This window comes from Quercus lobata, chromosome 10 (assembly GCF_001633185.2).
Source record: "Quercus lobata isolate SW786 chromosome 10, ValleyOak3.0 Primary Assembly, whole genome shotgun sequence".
NCBI lineage: Eukaryota > Viridiplantae > Streptophyta > Magnoliopsida > Fagales > Fagaceae > Quercus > Quercus lobata.
Genome location: NC_044913.1, coordinates 9,137,409 through 9,155,155, shown reverse-complemented (window position 1 = coordinate 9,155,155; position 17,747 = coordinate 9,137,409). Strand labels below are relative to the sequence as shown.

The following is a 17,747-nucleotide window of genomic DNA, read 5'->3' as shown; positions in this document are numbered from 1 at the left end:
CATTTTTTCCTGAAAAACTAGATAGTGGAGGCAAAGTTATTAATTTAATTGACCTTACAGGTCATTTGCCCATTGCCAAATTATTAAAAATTATCAATGAATAGGATCACATGGTCCCTCTCTTAATAAACTTATCGACAAGATGGCTGGAGCCTGAAAAACGTGGAACCAATTAGAATGCCTACTAGGATGAAAATGAGCCTATTTTCTTTGCAGATTACAACTCTGCTACATGGTTTTCAAAAGTTGAGAAATTAATTGGAAATGTAAACATCAACAACAAAACAAACATTGGGTTGATATGTGAAATAGGGCTGGGAGAATTTTTTTTAATCTTTTCCTTTTGACCACTCGAGTGATATGTGTAAACATTCTTTGTTTGGGAACAATTTATCTAACTTTTTGTTAAAAATACTATAGATAAAAGATAAAATATTAAGAAAAAAGAAAAAAGAAAAAAGAAAAAAGAAAAGTAAAGTCGGACTCGCAATGTGAAAAAAGATAGAAAAAAAAAAAAGACATAAATATACTTTTGGTCCTTACATTTTGGGTCATGTCCCTAAATTGATTTTGCTCCTAGTTCAGTCTCTGAAATCATAAAATTGATTCTATTTTGGTCCCTGCCGTCAACCCACTAACAGAAAAATCCTACGTGGCTAATAGAGGGCATAAGTGGCATGTTAAATGCTGACGTGACTAATAATTTAATAATAAAAATACCATGTCAGCATCTATGTCAGCATTTAAATTAATAAAAAATGCCAGGTCAGAACAAATTAAAAATTAACATTAATCTAATTAAAATATTAAAAAAAACAAATAACTGAATTGTTAAAAGTTATTAAATTATTATCAGTTTCTAAATTAAAAAATAATAATTTATCAATTTTAATCAAATAAAAAAGAGGAAAAACAAAATTAAAAATAAAATCAATTAAGATTTGTGTTCATCTTGATCATGAACACATAAGAACAACAACCCAGAATATTCAAACACAAGAACAAAAGAATAGAAACCCATAATATTCCAAAATTTGTATCCAAATTCTTCCACAAAAATCAATTATATATTCAACCAAAATTATTATCCAAAACCATCTCTTTCCCAAATACCCATCAAAATTCTTAATATAGCATACTGGAGGAGAGGTAGAGATGTGGCTTCGCCGTGGGAACTGATCTGGGCTTCACAACACCCACTACCTGAGGTTTCGCCGTTAGAAACAATCTGGGCTTCACCGTGAGGACCGATCTGGGCTTTGCACCTGAGGCTTCGCCATGGGGACCATCACAACAACATAGCCAGCACAACCACCGATCCTTCGCAACCACCACCACCACCTGTTTGGGATTTCATAGCAACACAACACACCCATAAATCCATAACCCACAAATCCAAACCAACCCACCACCCCAAACCGATCCTTTGCAACCACCACCACCACCGGTCTTGGGTTTTACTGCAGCACAACACACCCATAAATCCACAACCCATGAATCCAAATCGACCCACCACCCCAAACCGATCCTTCGCCTCCATTGATCCATAAAACTCCATGGTCGAGCTTGAGAACTTAATCCATAAAACCCCATTTCAAAGCATTCAATCGGTTGGGAGAGTTTATCAAAAAAAATAAAAAATAAAAAAAGAATTGGTTGGGGGAGAAAGATCAAAGAGAGGGAGAATGTGAATCAACAAAGAGGGAGAGAAGAATGAAAATAGCTTTTTTAATTTAATAATTTAACTTTTTTAATTTTAATTTAGAAACTGATAATAATTTAATAACTTTTAACAATTCAGATATTTGTTTTTAATTGTTTTATTTAATATTTTAATTAGATTAATGTTAATTTTTAATTTGTTCTGACCTGGCATTTTTTTATTAATTTAAATGCTGACATGGATGCTGACGTGATATTTTTATTATTAAATTATTAGTCACGTTAGCATTTAGCATGCCACTTATGCCCTCTGTTAGCCACGTAGGATTTTTCTGTTAGTGGGTTGACGGTAGAGACCAAAATAGAATTGATTTTCTGATTTCAGGGACTGACCTAGGAGCAAAATCAGTTTAGAAAGCAAATAAAAAAATGTCCAAAAATATAAGGACGAAAATTGTATTTACGCAAAAAAGAAAAGAAAAGAATGAGACAATCAAATAATAGCTTTTTGACCAAAAACAGTACTTGGCCCTTTTTATTATTATTTTTTATACCAAAAACAGGACCCAGTCTCGTGAAGAATTAGGTAAAAATAAGATTCTTTGCTGTGTGTAAAATGCATCTTGCAGGCGTGACTTCGTTTTCACAGCACTTTGATTAGGGCTCAAGTACTTCTACCCAATTACAAATAATCTACAAAATTATATAAAAATTGAATAGAAATTACAAGAAAATTTGCATGGAACTAAGCCAACAAAAATCAACAATCTAACAACATGTTATTTTGTTCTCATATTTGTTGAGATTGGAAAGGACATTGGTTTACTCTCTTTACATGAATGAGACAGTGCCTCATGTTTCTAGGTATAAGACCCTCCTTATAGGCCAACTTCTAGATGAAAAGTTTTCCAATAACACTCTTTAAGATTTTTGAAGTATAAAGAACCCAAGAAACCTAAGGATATATTTGGATTGGAGGTAAATGTGAGGAGAGGAGAGTAGAAGGAATAAATGTAACCAAAATTTACTTGATTAGAGTTCAAATGATTTTCTTTTATCTTTTGTTGTCATTTATATATATTTTTGAGAATGAAGTAAATTTGTTCTCTTTGGAATTATTGACTTGTTGCCAAGTAGTTATGTACTAACTTTCTATACTTAAATTTCCAAACAATGGTTTTAGAGTCGAACATAATTCAAATTGGTTCCTGCACTATTAGAGATTTATAAATATAGTAGATGAACATATGACTGAGTTTTAAACTCCATTTATCAATATACAATCATTTACATAAGGCTCCAAGCTCCAAATAAGTAGTTGATTTAGGTTATATTAAAAATCAAAATTGAAGGGAAGATTGATACTAATCATAATGATACTAAATCATTATGTGAATAAAATACATACATACATACATATATATATATATATATATATTGCACTAGAGCTTTTTATTTGAGAAATTAATCAGTAAAAAACTAAAAATCACACCAGAGCAGCAGCTGGTGTTTTTTCGGCACCATGCAAAAGAAAAGTTCTTTGTCCACCAATTGAGGGCTCTAGCGGTTTTTTTTTTTTTTTTTGGATCAAGAGAACCTTAAAGCTTATCTTTTTCACTTGATTTTTCGAATTTTAAATTCACGTGGGCTCAAAAAATATTTGAAAAACAACTGGCAAGGCTGCTACATTTTGGATTGAGATCCTCTCTCATCCCTCTCACAACATTTTTTTTTTCACGTTTTTTACTTTTTTTTTTAATTCTTTTTTATTCAATTGTTAAGATTGAAAGTGGCTTTTACAACTTTCAATCTTAGCGGGCTTGTTTGGTAAGGTTGTTTGAACAATAATTTTTAGTGTTTAAACATTGAAAATTGTGGCCCTCCAAAAAAATATCATGTTTGATAAGAGTGTTTTTTTAGGAGTGTTTGAGTTACGTTTATCATTTTAGGGTGTTTAAACATTGAATTTAGAAAACTCCTCTTACTAGTGTTCAGTTTTCAAATAACATTGTGTACGTTTTTAGACCTCTTAACACAAGTTGTTTAATCTAGTTATTTAGCCAAGTGATTACTTAGATAAATTATTCAGTTCTAGGTTAACACAATAATATTATATCATGCAAATAATACGGAAATATAAAGAATACCACGATATGATGATTCAGGAAAACCTAATCGGTAAAAAACCTGGGGAGGATTTAACTTAGCTATTCTCAAAGTAAAAACAGATCCACTATGAAAGAATTGAAGTTTTTACAATAGAACTTAGACCATTAACATCCTACTGCTACTTCGAATAGAAAACTTACTACCACGACCATGTGATAATTCCGTGTCCACGGATTACTTCTTTTTTTAATCCACAGCAAGCATAAGTTCTCCTACTTGTGACTTTGAGAATCTACTCAAAAGTTTCAGATCTTCTTTAAAGTTCTTTATGCAACAACTGAAGAGATCATCAAGTTCTTGACGCAAATCTTGATCTTGACAACTCTATGTGTGTATAAGAAGGTAAACACCTCTAAATCTCACAAAAGATTCAACACACAACTCTTCAAAGACTTCTTAAACGTAGTTAGAGTTTTTCCTTTTATACTTGAAGTAAAACACTTAACCCTACACGTCATATGGGCTTAGGCTGAATTTGAATTTTTGTAGAAAATTAAATCTGCACGAGATTTGATCGATCGAGTCTAATTTTTGATCGATCGAGCCTTGCAGATTTTGTCCAATAAATCCTGCAATCACTCGATTCCAATTTTACATTAAATTACACATCATATGGGCTTAGGCTGAATTGGAATTTCTGTAGAAAATTAAATTTGTACGAGATTCGATCGATCGAGTCTAATTTTTGATGGATCGAGCCTTGCAGATTTTGTCCAATAAATCCTGCAATCACTCGATTCTAATTTTACATTAAATCATACTTTGAGCAAGCTTAAACTTAAACTCTATATTTTAATCATGGTTTACCAACATGATATATATTAAAATTCTAATACATTAATTCCTAAAATCTTAGAACCTAACACATTATTCAATAGCATTTTGGTAAATATTTTAAAAACGTAAGTCCCACTAATTAAACTACACATCATCCCTAATTAAACTAATTTTTCCAACATTTTAAACAACAATACCAACCCTGAAGGCCTTGACGCCCTTTAGAATCTTTGGATGTTATTGCTGATCTGAACAGTTTAAATGATATGACATTATTTTTATCTAACTTCTTGTCGTCTTTCAATTATTTTGGACTGATATTGTTTATAATTTAAACGATGTCAGCATGATAATGTCAGTTTGCTAACGTTGAAATCCGGACCTAATAATTTTTTCCAATGAAAAAGGAAAACATGGCTCTACTATGATTGGAAGCTGTCCATGGCATGCACGGGGAAATGTTTCTTCTACCAAACTCGGTGTTATCCAGAAAAAAGAACCTCAGGGCTTTATTAATTATTAATTTTCTGGGCCAGAAATGTAGAATAAAACGTGTATAATAGAAAAAAAATATATAATTTACACAATTTTATTTAAAAATAACTTACATTAGTTTGTATATAATTGTATAAATTTATAATAATATTATTCATTTTGTATTTAATTATTTTTATTTTTATGTATTTAGAGGACGAAGGAAGAGGATAGATGTTGGTTGTTGTATGTGAAAAAAAAAAGAAATAATTAAAAAAATTAATATTTTAATAAAATGTAGTATAAAATAAATAATTTAATGTGTGGTGTTTTGAAAAGTAAGTATATATATAAAAAAATAATAATAAATTCTTATACTAAAACAGACAAAAAATTTTACATGAGCTGATACAAATACTCTATCAACCAAGGAAAACTATAAACAAAAAAAACAAAGAAAGTTTTATATATGCCCTGCCCGAGTTGGGATTTTTGTCCAGTGCACTACCCTTTATCTATTTCACTTTTTAATCCTTATTTAATGGTATCATTTAATATGTGTAGCTAGAGAATAATATGATGCTAAAAGGTACAAGCTCGAAAGAAGTAATGAAACTATGGACCATTAATATTTCTTACGCAATCATAATTCTTTTCATTAAAGACATAATAAAAATATCATTTTATTTATTTTTATTTCTTCCCAAATACCAATAATATAAGTTAATAGCAAGTTAAAAATAATTAGAACCAAATTGACTGCTTGAAAAAAAAACCATTTTTCATATAGATATTTTTTGTAAGTGAGTTGACATTAAAGACTAACTTGACAGTAAATTAAAAATAACAATGATCAAATTAATTGTCAGGAAAAAATGAGAACCAAATTAAAAGTGACATCAAAATATAAGGACCAAAATAATAATTTTATCTAAGTTAAGATGTTAACAAAAAATAGCTAATCCAAGTTCCAAATGCACTATTCATATTTGCATATACCTTATGCGTTTGGAAATTGTTGAATTTTTTTTTTTTTGGTTCTTTAGTTTTTGTATTTTTGCCAATAATTTTCTTTTTTAGCTTTTTAAAAATAAACTATTTTTTTCTAACATATTTAACATACCGTGTCATGCTTACTTTAACATACCCTTCAAAAGGACATACCCAGTGGAAATTATATAAGCTTGATCAAACTTTACAATCCCAAGAAACTTTTTTGATAATCACAATCCCAAGAAATTTAATTGAACTTTTAGTGATTTGTTTAATAAGTAATGTTGAGAATACCAACTTTGAAAAGGGAATGTCGACGGACTATGTGACGAATTCTAGTATAAAATTGTGATAAAATTGATGTTCTTAGCATTACTGTTTATTTATATTTAAATGTTTAAGCATGTTATGTATGTAGCAGGGAAGACAATTCCATACTATACCGGCAGGAAACACTACTAATTCGTACCGCCCAAAATACCGGGATATTTCGGCTCATTTCGGCAGTTCCGGCGAATTCCGGTGTGTTTTGACAGTAAACTTATTCCGGGCCGGTACAAGATGAATGAGGTTTTTTTTTTTTTTTTTTTCCCTGAGTATTTTTGGTGCTTACATATCTTTATCTTTGGAGTGTTGGATGACCATGATAGTCCAAATTTCAGCTTGCTGGATCATCCCTCACTTCTTCTTCCTCCTTTCAAGTTTCAACAGACCAGACGGTTCAGGTGGACTATCCTTTCACTTCTTGTTTTCATTTCAGTGAGCAACTCCCTATTTTCTCTACATCCTTGAAAGACACGGTCCCATTTTATTTTAAAATGAGACAAGTTTTTATTTTTCGGTCAAAAGGGTGAACGTATTGGGACATGCACCTCAACAGAGCTTAGTTTTTGTTTTTCTTCAAGGCATCAGATGGATCATGTGCATTTACTGTGTACCATCAAGTTTTGACACTTGGTGTGGCACTCGTGAAGTAGCCAAGAACACCACTAGATGCTTCTTTCCTGTCTTTTACATTTTTGTCTTCATTATTCTTTCTTTGTCTTTTACATGTCTGCCTTCACTATTTTAGTATAAGAATATAATTTTTTTTTCTTATTTTATATATTTAATTTTTAAAACACCTTACATCATATTATGTATTTTACACATTTAATTAAGATATCAATTTTCTTATTTTTTTTAATTATGTATCTTTCTTCGCACGTAATAACTACTATTTACTTTTTTTTCTTACATCATCAAAATATGTAAAAAAAATAAATATAAATTAAATAATATCAATTTTACGGTTATACTTACTGTAGGGAGGGTGAATTTTTGGCTTAATCAGCTAAAGTTTTGTCTTTTTTATTTTTTTATTTTTTTTTATTTTTAATTATTATTATTATTATTATTATATAAGCGCTAATGCAAGTCATCTTCTTATGTCACTCCCTTACCTCATCAACCACCAAACAGTCTAAACTCATCCTCTTATGTCAGTCTCTTACCTCTACTAGTCATTATAATAATATATTTTCTATCAAACTAATTTCTTTTACAACACTGTTTCCATACAATGTCCTTCTCTCACTGTTCAATTTTTTATTTTTTTTTATTTTTTATTTTTCCCCACAAATGTGTTTCTTTTGGTTATAAATTGTTGGCCTTTACATGTCTCAGACTTCAATTATGGTTTACTCCGAAATGGGCTTACTCAAGCTTCCATTGGTGGTTTTACTTTGCTCGGTTTTTTCTCTTTTGAGTTTCATAGCACTCTGTGATGCCTCAGAGCTCACTGTGAAGTTCTTGAAGACTCCCCAAGCATTCTCAAATCTCAGCTCAACCACATTCGTCTTTGAAGTACTTGTGGGTGGGAGTAGCGCTTGCACCAATTGTAATATCACTTGCAAGGTACGTATAAGCTCTAGTAATACTTTAAGCTAGTTTTACTTGGCTTTTGTTTTGGATGCTCTGCTCTCTCACTTTCTCTGTCACTAGTTTATATGTTTCATGGTACTTAACTTTTTTTTTTTTGGATAAGTTGGTACTTAACTTAATTAATGTAAGGGAGTTGGTTGATTTCAGAGAGTGATTAGCACTTCTTTCCACTCTGTAAGGATGTAATGAGCTTAAATTTTCGCTTAGAGTTTAGACTAATCAAGAAAAACTATTTGGAATTCAGTTTATTCATATGTACATATTTTTGTATTTTACTTTAGTTGATAAGATTATTATAACGAACGATTACTCATATTCTTCCTGGTGCCAGGCTAAATTATTGCAATATTTTTTATTTGTTGCTTTGTGTGTGTGCTTTGCTTTCCAACTCAATGGTAAGAAGCTGCATCATGGTTTGATATGTTGGGAAAACTTTGGTTTTTCTCTTAATGTTCATTTGGCTTGTTCCGCAAAATAATAGGTTAATTAACTTGGTGCAGCTGGACGATGGCTCTGGCAGCATTATTGCTTCTGAATGTGAAAATGGGACGGTTTTGTGTGAAGGATTGCAGGATGGAAATCATAAATTTGAGGTTTGCCCCAACGGATCTCAAGGAGTTGGCTGCAGTAGCTATAACTGGACTGTCGGTTAAGAACCTTCCTTTCTTTCTTTTATTCTTTTTCTAATTGTTATTATATTTTCATCAATTACCACTCAACTTCAAATAAGATCTTCTTGCTTGAAAGTCTATGAAGAAATGTTTCCCCTCCCATGAGCTTATATTGTGTTCTTCTTTAGTGCCCAATTTCTAATTTAACAAAACCCATCTACTCAATTTTAAATTTTTTGTGAACTGCATGTATTTTACCTTTCTATTCTTATTCTGAAGACTTAAACACGCCCCCACATTGAAGGTTAGTTTGAGACTTTATGATGTAACAATCCAGTTTAGCTTTTCTTGCATTCATGCTGACTTATACTTTGTCTGTACACTTATACTTTGTCTGTACACTTAGCTGATTCATATTATACCTTAACTTTGCAGATACAGTACCGCCAACGGCAAATATCACCGCCTCATCTAATTTCACAAATGCTCTGAATGTTTCTATAAATATATCTTTCAGTGAACCCTGTACTGGACCTACTGGTGGAGGAAGTTTTGTATGCTCGTCTGTGAATGACTGCAATGTGAGTAGGTGGCTAACAAACACATAAAAAAGACTTTAAATTGATTTATGTTTTCTCTTTGATTCTTGCATTATTATAGTGTTTTAGAATTGTGGTTTTTGGGTTGATTTGTTCTCAACCTTTCTATTTATTGAAGAATGGCTTTGGCTGATTTGAGAAAGATAAAATGGAGTTCTCTCTAGTGTAATGGAGTCCACATACAACATGCAATAATGGTGGATTATCTCCCTAGTCAAGGATTTATTATCAGATCCTTTCCACAAGGATATTTTATAATAACACTGCTTGAAACACTTTTCAATATATGATATAATCATCTTTTTAAAATGTTTGAATCACTGACAAATGTCTTGAAATTCCTCACATGGAACTGTCCACCATGTTAATTGTGTAGATGTGTAAATTGAATTCCATAATCTAGGTTCTCTGACTAGTTATGCTGTCTAGACTGAATAATAAACCGAATTGTAACATTTTCATCACTTTTGGAAAACTCTTCACAGCTTTTGGTCTACGGTGATGGCAACGTTATACCAACCTCGCTCAAAATTCTACAGCCAAACCTCCAATATTCTTTTCTTGTGAATTTATCATCCACTGCTCAGTATGGGCGAGTGAGTTTGGTAATGGATAAGAATTTTTGTACTGACAGTGCAGGGAACAAATTTGAAAGAAACAAGAATTCTAATTTCACTCTGCGTTTCGGTGAGTAGTTTTTATTTCAGGAAGAGTTATAAGTGACATGTCCTTTCATATCTATTCTTGTTTTTATCTAATTGATGCCTTGAACTTACTTATTGGCAATTTTTATCATATTAAAATGAATAATCTGGACTGTTTATGTAGCTGACCTGTCTAATTTGATTGATTATTGTTATTGTTGCTGCTGTTATCAATGTGTTCTTTACATGCTCTGTTCATTAATTCTACAGATCATAGACGAGTCAACTTTACTACTCATGTCCCTGAAAGGCTACTTCAACTTGATGGTGAAACTAGACTGGTGCGAGCAACTAATAACTGTATTAAACTAAGATTGTGTTTAACCTTTCCAGAGCCTGTTCTCAACTCATCTGCAGAAATTTTAAATTCTATCAAAGTGCAATATGATCTCCAATTGATCAGTCAGGGCACACTTCTTCCTCTGGCTGTCAGTAAACAACATCCGGGGCATCGCAGATTTGAATATAAGGTCAGATGGTTCTCACAATCTTATATTATTTTATCAGCCATGAGAATAGAAGTTGGTTCATAGGTTAGGAGCCTGTTTAGGTGTCCTATGAATTTGGAATGGCTCATTTATTTATTTATTTTTTATAATATGTAATGCACATCATCGTTTTGAATGGGGTCACTTGGAAACATTGGAGCCATTAATTGTATTGGGAAAGTTAAATCATTTTTAAAAATTTTACATGGTTGCACATCTTGAACTTTCCCCTAATATAAAATGCAAGAAGGTATTGATTGTCACACAGTTATTATTGTAGATCATATATACACAATACAAGCTTCATGTTTGAAATGTGGACTTAAAAAATATGAATATTGCATGTGAAATTGTGGACGTAGTGTGTACAAAGTGTACATTATGTGTGTGTGAGAGAATATTTATAGCTATTTATATCTCTAGGACCTATTTTTCTCATACCTTTTCTTGCTTATTAATTTTCACTCTCTACTTTCAGGTTGCTGGATGTATATTTGGCATGGCTATAGTCACATTAAGAATTGAGGAAAACTCTATAATAAGCAGACAAGGGATTCCAGTTTCCCAAGCTGATCTTATTACTTTCCTATTTGGTATGATTGACAATAGTTTACGAGTGTTACAAGGAGAAAATAAATCATCTGTTTGTGGAAAGCTTTAGGTGTATCAAAAAAAAAAAAAAAAAAGAAAAAAAAGAAGAAGAGATTATATATGCAATTAGGAAAGCTTTATATTTAAATGTGTATTTGTTGGGTGTTTCCTCCTGATAGATATAATTGTGACCTTCAGATTCTTTGAGGCCTACTGTAATGTTGATTACACCTTCAGATTCTCTAAAGCCTGATATAAGGTTAAGTACACCCCCTTCTCTGGGGCCTGATGTAAATTTGACTAGTCTGTACCACATGAGGACAAGAGAACACAACATCTCTGTGTGGATAAAATTTATGGAGCCTGTAGTTGACTTCGACCGTTCTAAAATATCAATCACAGGAGGGAAATTAGTGAGGCAAGTCATTTCTGGTTACCTTTGTGTCTATATATATTAACCAGTACATGAGCACATACATCACATACACAATGAACCCACACACAATTGAGAAACCATGATGATGACCTTTTTACATACCATTTGGGTTCTTGATGGAAATACCATTTCAATCAGTATGGCATATTTACTCTTGACATCTTTTCATTTTTGTTCCTTTCCAATGATAGTTATTACCATTTTCAGCTTTGAAGGAGAAGAAAGTAAAAGAAGATATGCTGTAGTGATAAGGGCATTCCATGACCATGATATTGTATCTGTCAGTGTTCCTGAAAATGTAACTCACGATGTTGCTGGAAACAAAAATCAAGCTTCCAAAATTCTACTAGTAAGGCCATGTAAGGGTTCTCACTCTTATCTCTTGTTGTCAGCTCAATTGTAGTCCAACAACTATGCCCTAGATGACACTTTTGAGCTCTTTAATTTTCTTATTTATTTACTGATGTAAGGCTAAAAAAATATATACAGATTCTGTGCCCATAATATCTACTGTAATTTCTACGCTTGCAACTGCTTCATTTGTGGCGACATCTATTGCTGCCGGGCTGCTTACGGCTTCAACTGCAAGCCTTTCCTCTATTGGGACATTTTCTCCACCATTTTCTTCTGTTTCTGATCCTGCGAGTAATCTTTTTGTATGATATCTAACTCATTTGAACTGTTATTTCATTAATTGATTATTTAGTTATACCATGATTATATGTAGCCTTTTGACAATCAAGAAAAATAATTAGAAATACTGTGGAACAAATTGACCCTTTTTCCTCCTCCTGTAAAAATAATTTTCCTTGGTCTTTTATACATAAAATCAATATATATACATATATATATATATATTTATATATAAATAGAGCCCTCATGTGAAAAAACATGAGGTTTTGCCAAGTAGCACATTCTATGCAAAGAGAATTAAAATATTCAAATGTCACATCAAAGACGAGAACAAATTAAATATTAACTTTTTGTTTCATTTAGTTCAATGTTTCAAAACTTTTCTAATTAACAAATAAATATTCTTTTATCATTTGGTTCAATGTTTCAAAACCTTTTGTTCGTCACACATACACACAATACTCTTTGCATTTTAATTTACCATGTTCACCTCTTGCACTTCTACTCCTTTATATATCTACCCATGGCCCTTTAGTAGCGGAGCTAGGAATTTAACTCATTTGAACTGTTATTTCATTAATTGATTATTCAGTTATACCATGATTATATGTAGCCTTTTGACAATCAAGAAAAATAATTAGAAATACTGTGGAACAAATTGACACTTTTCCTCTTGTAAAAATAATTTTCCTTGATATTTTATACATAAAATCAAACAATATCAATATATATATATATATATATATATATAAAAGCAGAGCCCTCATGTGAGAAAGCATGAGGTTTTGCTAAGTGACGCATTCTATGCAAAAAGAATTGAAATATTCAAGTGCCACTTCAGAGACAAGAACAAATTAAATATTGACTTTTTGTTTTATTTAGTTCAATGTTTCAAGACTTTTCTAATTAACAAATAAATATTTTTTGTATCCTTTGGTTCAATATTTCAAGACTTTTTGTTCTTCACACATACACTCAATACTCTTTGCATTTTAATTCACTATGTTCATCTCTTGCACTTCTACCCATGGCCCTTCATGCCATCCTATGTCAAATACACACAAACCAAAAATGATGTTATTTACCTTTAATCTTTCGACGATACCTACCTAGCTCTAACATTATTGTCTTATCTAATTCTAATCCATATGAGTTGGTTACAACCAAGGAATGGGAGCTTGCATTTTATATTGAATGACAATGGCAATTACGATTTTGATGTAAAGATCGAATGTTGTGGATTTGTGGATTTTGTAAATGATGTGATTAACTGTGAGTGTTTGGGATATATGTATTTTTTTAGAATTAAGGAGAAAGAGAAAGATACATTCCATATCAACTTTTATTCTATAATATTCCTCTAAAGTTTTTTTTTTTTTTTTTCTTCTCATTACTTCAATTAAATAATTATAATGGATTTGTGTGTACAATTTTATAATTGTTGCTTTCTATGATGAACTCATTTCTAATAAAGCTCTATAACAATTACGCTATAATACATATACAGCATTCTCTAAAACAATCTTATATCAAATATTACAACATTATCTATGCATCGCACAGGTAACTTACTTGTTTAATATATAATTGAGCTCTCTAAATATTTTCATTGTTTTGAGACTTTTGACCATGTTATTCTAATATTGGCAATTTGGATGAGAGAGAGAGAGAGAGAGAGAGAGGAACAAATAACAATAGACCCTCAAGAAAGCATCATTCTTGTAGACTTTACCAAACCTTATGTATGGTTTTTGGTGGGTAGATTAGTGTAACATACTATCATTTAAGTATCCTACAAAATAACTTATCAAACCTTATGAACTGCATCATTCTTGTAGAACTAACTAGCATTTTTCCTTTTCTCTTTCATGCAGAGAATGGCAGGCCATATTCAGGTTTTTGCATTATCTAGATGGTTGGGAGTACCACTACCAGTGGAGTATTATGAATTTTCAAGGGGTATGCAATGGAGCATTCCCTACTTCAGGCTTCCCTGGGAAACTGGGCGCACTCACTCAAGTGCTCCTGCCAACTCACATCCCATCAAGTCTAAAATTCATGATTCAGGAATTTTCTCGGGTGTGCAGCATAAGACTAATCCCAAATCCAATTTTTTGAATCCAGATGGATATAAAGAACTCATTAAGGTCTGAAACTTATACCTTTTTATTTTATTTTCTTTTGACTTCTTTAATCATACAATGAATAAAATTTGTGATAGAATGCATTGTACACCTGCAGAATAGTGGACCAGACCCTGTTTCGGACGGGTAAGTTATGAGGCCTCTTATTTCTATCTATTACATGCACTTGCATATGGATTTTAGAGACATAGTAAAAAAATGAAATATTCAATTCAGAATTTTTTTTTTTTTGCCCAAAAAATATTCAATATAAATCAGAAAAACTATGAAAGCAATAAAGGAATATTTTGTCAATTTTAAAAGAATTGTTGAATGGAAATTAAATAATTCTGGGAATGGACCATTTGTTATGCTAGTTATTTAGATGTAGAATTTTGTGTAGGTTCTATGAAAAATTCAAACTATTCATGCTTTGAATTATTTCAAATTATTGATCAAACCAAAAGGACAAACTTGATACTTAATTCCCTATTATTCATTTCTGTTTAATTCGAGAATTCATCATTTGGATTTTGAAGTGCCATAAACATACTCCTTTATTTTTCAATGTAATATCTTACTAGATTTTGTCTCGTGTAGGTGGGAGGATTTTAGTAGAACCATGTTTTGGTTAGCCATAATTGGCGGCAGTTTAATACTGCTGCATGCTTTACTCCTTGCCATCCTAAAATTCAGGAAGCCAAGGCAGAGGGGTTATGGAGTACTCGCATTCCCAAGATTTGAAATACTCCTTGTTAATCTTGCAGTGCCTAGTATTTGTGAGGCCTCTGCTGCTTTAATTAGAGGTAACTTGAAAGCTTGTTTCCTTCCCCAACATATGAATCCTTAAATATGCATTTATCATGCAAAATTTGAGTTTCAAAAGATAATTATGCTGCTGGCTTTTGTTTTACTAATTGCAAACCCCATATTAGCTTCTTTAAACTCATTACTTATATTGAATTCATTAATCAAGGAATTGCCTATTTCTCATTATGATATGCCATAGAATGAGATATGTTTTTTTTTTTTTTTTACTTTCTTATAGAGTAATTTTTTCTACACTACTTTCCAAATATGTGATGGAATTGTGGCCATGTTCCTGTCTTGTTCAGATAAGTCTTATGGACTTAATAATTATCATATTGGATGGCACAAGAACTGGTCTAGAGTCCCATGTCCTCACATATTTAACAATTGCAATACAGTTGATGTTTCACACTGTTTGGACATTAACTCAAATCACTTCTCCATGCATGACAACATTCATAGGCATAGTTATCTGACTGCATCATATCAGAGTTATGCAAATGTGTATCTAGAACCAAATTCACATTTTTTGCACAATTACATGCTCTTTATCATTGGTTTAATGCTAAGAACTTCAAGTACTACATAACTACATGGCTTAATCTTTTCTCACTTTTGTGAATTAAGGAGGAACGACATCAGGGATTGTAGTTGGCACTCTGATTCTGGTTGCTGTGTCTTTTCTACTGCTGGACTTGCTCTGGTTCCTCTCTACTGGTATTACATTTGCAAAGCGAGTTCTATACAAAGAAGATAATCAACTAATTCAAGTAGGACAAGGAAATCCTAGAATAGCCCAAGTAACTTTGGGTCCTGGTAATGAAGGCCGATGGACGTTGAACAGGAAACAGAACTCTGATTGCCTAACCATGTTAGTGCCTCTATTCGAAGATTTAAGAGGTCCCATTCTCTCTATCATTGCCCCTGATGACGAAGCTGGAGAGGTTTCTGGCGGCACTGACTTGGCTCCACCGAGTTCAGCACAAAGTATGTCCCGTTCAACTAGGCCGAGTCATATTCCCCCGACAAGATCAAGTACCGTGGCAACTCCGGCGGTCCCATTGACATCCAGCACAAGTGCTCATACACATGGTGATTATCAAATCATTGCCCCTGATGACAAAACTGAAGAGGTAGAGGTTTCTAGGGGTAGTGTTCATACACAAGTAGAAGCATCTTCTATCCAAAATCTGTTTATGCAACTCAGAATATACTACACATTGATTGAGTCCGTGAGACGCATTTTGCTAGGGTCTATGGGAGGTGCCTATAAGAATACTGTGTCTTCTACGATTCCCGTTATAATCTTGTTATGCATCACTTCTTTGCAGCTCTTCTTCCTTGTTCTCGAGAAGCCATTTATTAAGAGACGAGTTCAATTGGTTGAGATAATCTCAGTTGCCAGTGAAGTATGTTTATTTGCTCTCTTTTTGGTTCTTGTGGACAAGGAATTGTCACCCAAGCAAGAGACTATAGTTGGAGTGTCCATGCTTGTACTTTTCCTGATGGGATTTTTACCACAGATTGTGAATGAATTGTATGCTTTGCGCAGGCAGATAAAGCGCCTAGACACAGTTGAAAAGCGTTTTCAAACTGGTTTGAGGATGGCATCATTTGGAATTCTTCTGTTTTTCATCTCACAGGATTCTTTGGAAAAGCCAGATTGTTTTGGGGATAATGAGTCGACTAATGACACTGGTGGCCAAGGGGATGAAGATACTAATGCAACTAAAAGGAATAGGAACTCTGGGAGAAGGAACAAGAACCCTAAGAACAGGAACAGGAACTCAGAAACTACTGTGCCAGAAAAATCATGGTTAAACCAACTGGTAAAGGCTGTTACAAACTGTTTAGGGATGGCCTGAGATTATTTGAAGGTGGCAGCCAGCAATGTGACCCATTAGAATTGTTATTTGATTTATTAGGTGTTATCTTAGTTGCTTAATTAGTTGTTATTCGATAAGCATGCGTGTAAGGCTTCTGTAAAAGCCAATGAACATAATATTGGATTATCAGAATGTTTGTGAGAAAAATCAAACTTATATATGCTTGTTAGGAGGTCCTGGTAACCCCTCAACACATAACCATAAAATTTCTTTGACATTTAATTTTCTTATTTCTCTCTTTTTCTCACCATATCCAAATCCCCACGTGGGAAAAAAAAGGTGCAGCTTGTGGCCAAGGTGGTCATAACCGAAGAGAGAGGAGAGAGAGTGTTTCAATAATCTATATATATATCTAAAAGTTTAAGTGTAGCATTTATTGTTGCTATGCTCCTAGTGAGCCACCTCATCCATCACATTATTAGTCTTTTTCATATTTATTTTTTACCTTTAATTTTTTTACAATATTAACTATATAGAGATATATATATTTATATATATATATATATATATTGACTTTACAAATTCATTTTTGGCGGTTTTAATGATATATATATATATATATATATATTGACTTTACGAATTCATTTTTGACGGTGTTATATCAACAAAGACTCTTTCTTCAGGCATTGGTGTTGTTGTGCGTGATAACAGTGGCTTGGTCCTAGGTGCTTTCTCCCAGCACATCCCTCACGTGGTTAGCCCACTAGAAATTGAAGCTAAGGCAACCTCTAGAGCGCTTCAGTTTGCATCGGAGTTGGGATTCAACCAGGTGATTCTTGAGGGTGATTGTCAGGTACTCACAAATGCGCTCATAGAGGATAGGTCTTTCTTGTCAATTGTTGGTGTAATCATTGATGATATTCATTTT

At 32.5% G+C, this 17,747-nt stretch overlaps 1 protein-coding gene across 1 annotated transcript; it reads left to right on the top strand.

Moving 5' to 3' along the window:
- Positions 1 to 7,612: 7,612 nt before the first annotated feature.
- On the top strand, positions 7,613 to 17,101 carry LOC115962483. Its single transcript, XM_031081328.1, has 13 exons — positions 7,613 to 7,971; positions 8,499 to 8,646; positions 9,045 to 9,190; positions 9,694 to 9,895; positions 10,123 to 10,382; positions 10,879 to 10,993; positions 11,190 to 11,409; positions 11,635 to 11,786; positions 11,917 to 12,083; positions 13,935 to 14,207; positions 14,302 to 14,330; positions 14,784 to 14,989; positions 15,621 to 17,101. Exons 1-13 carry the CDS (start codon positions 7,732 to 7,734, stop codon positions 16,856 to 16,858), a joined length of 3,396 nt encoding a protein of 1,131 aa, XP_030937188.1. The 5' UTR covers positions 7,613 to 7,731; the 3' UTR covers positions 16,859 to 17,101.
- Positions 17,102 to 17,747: the final 646 nt, after the last annotated feature.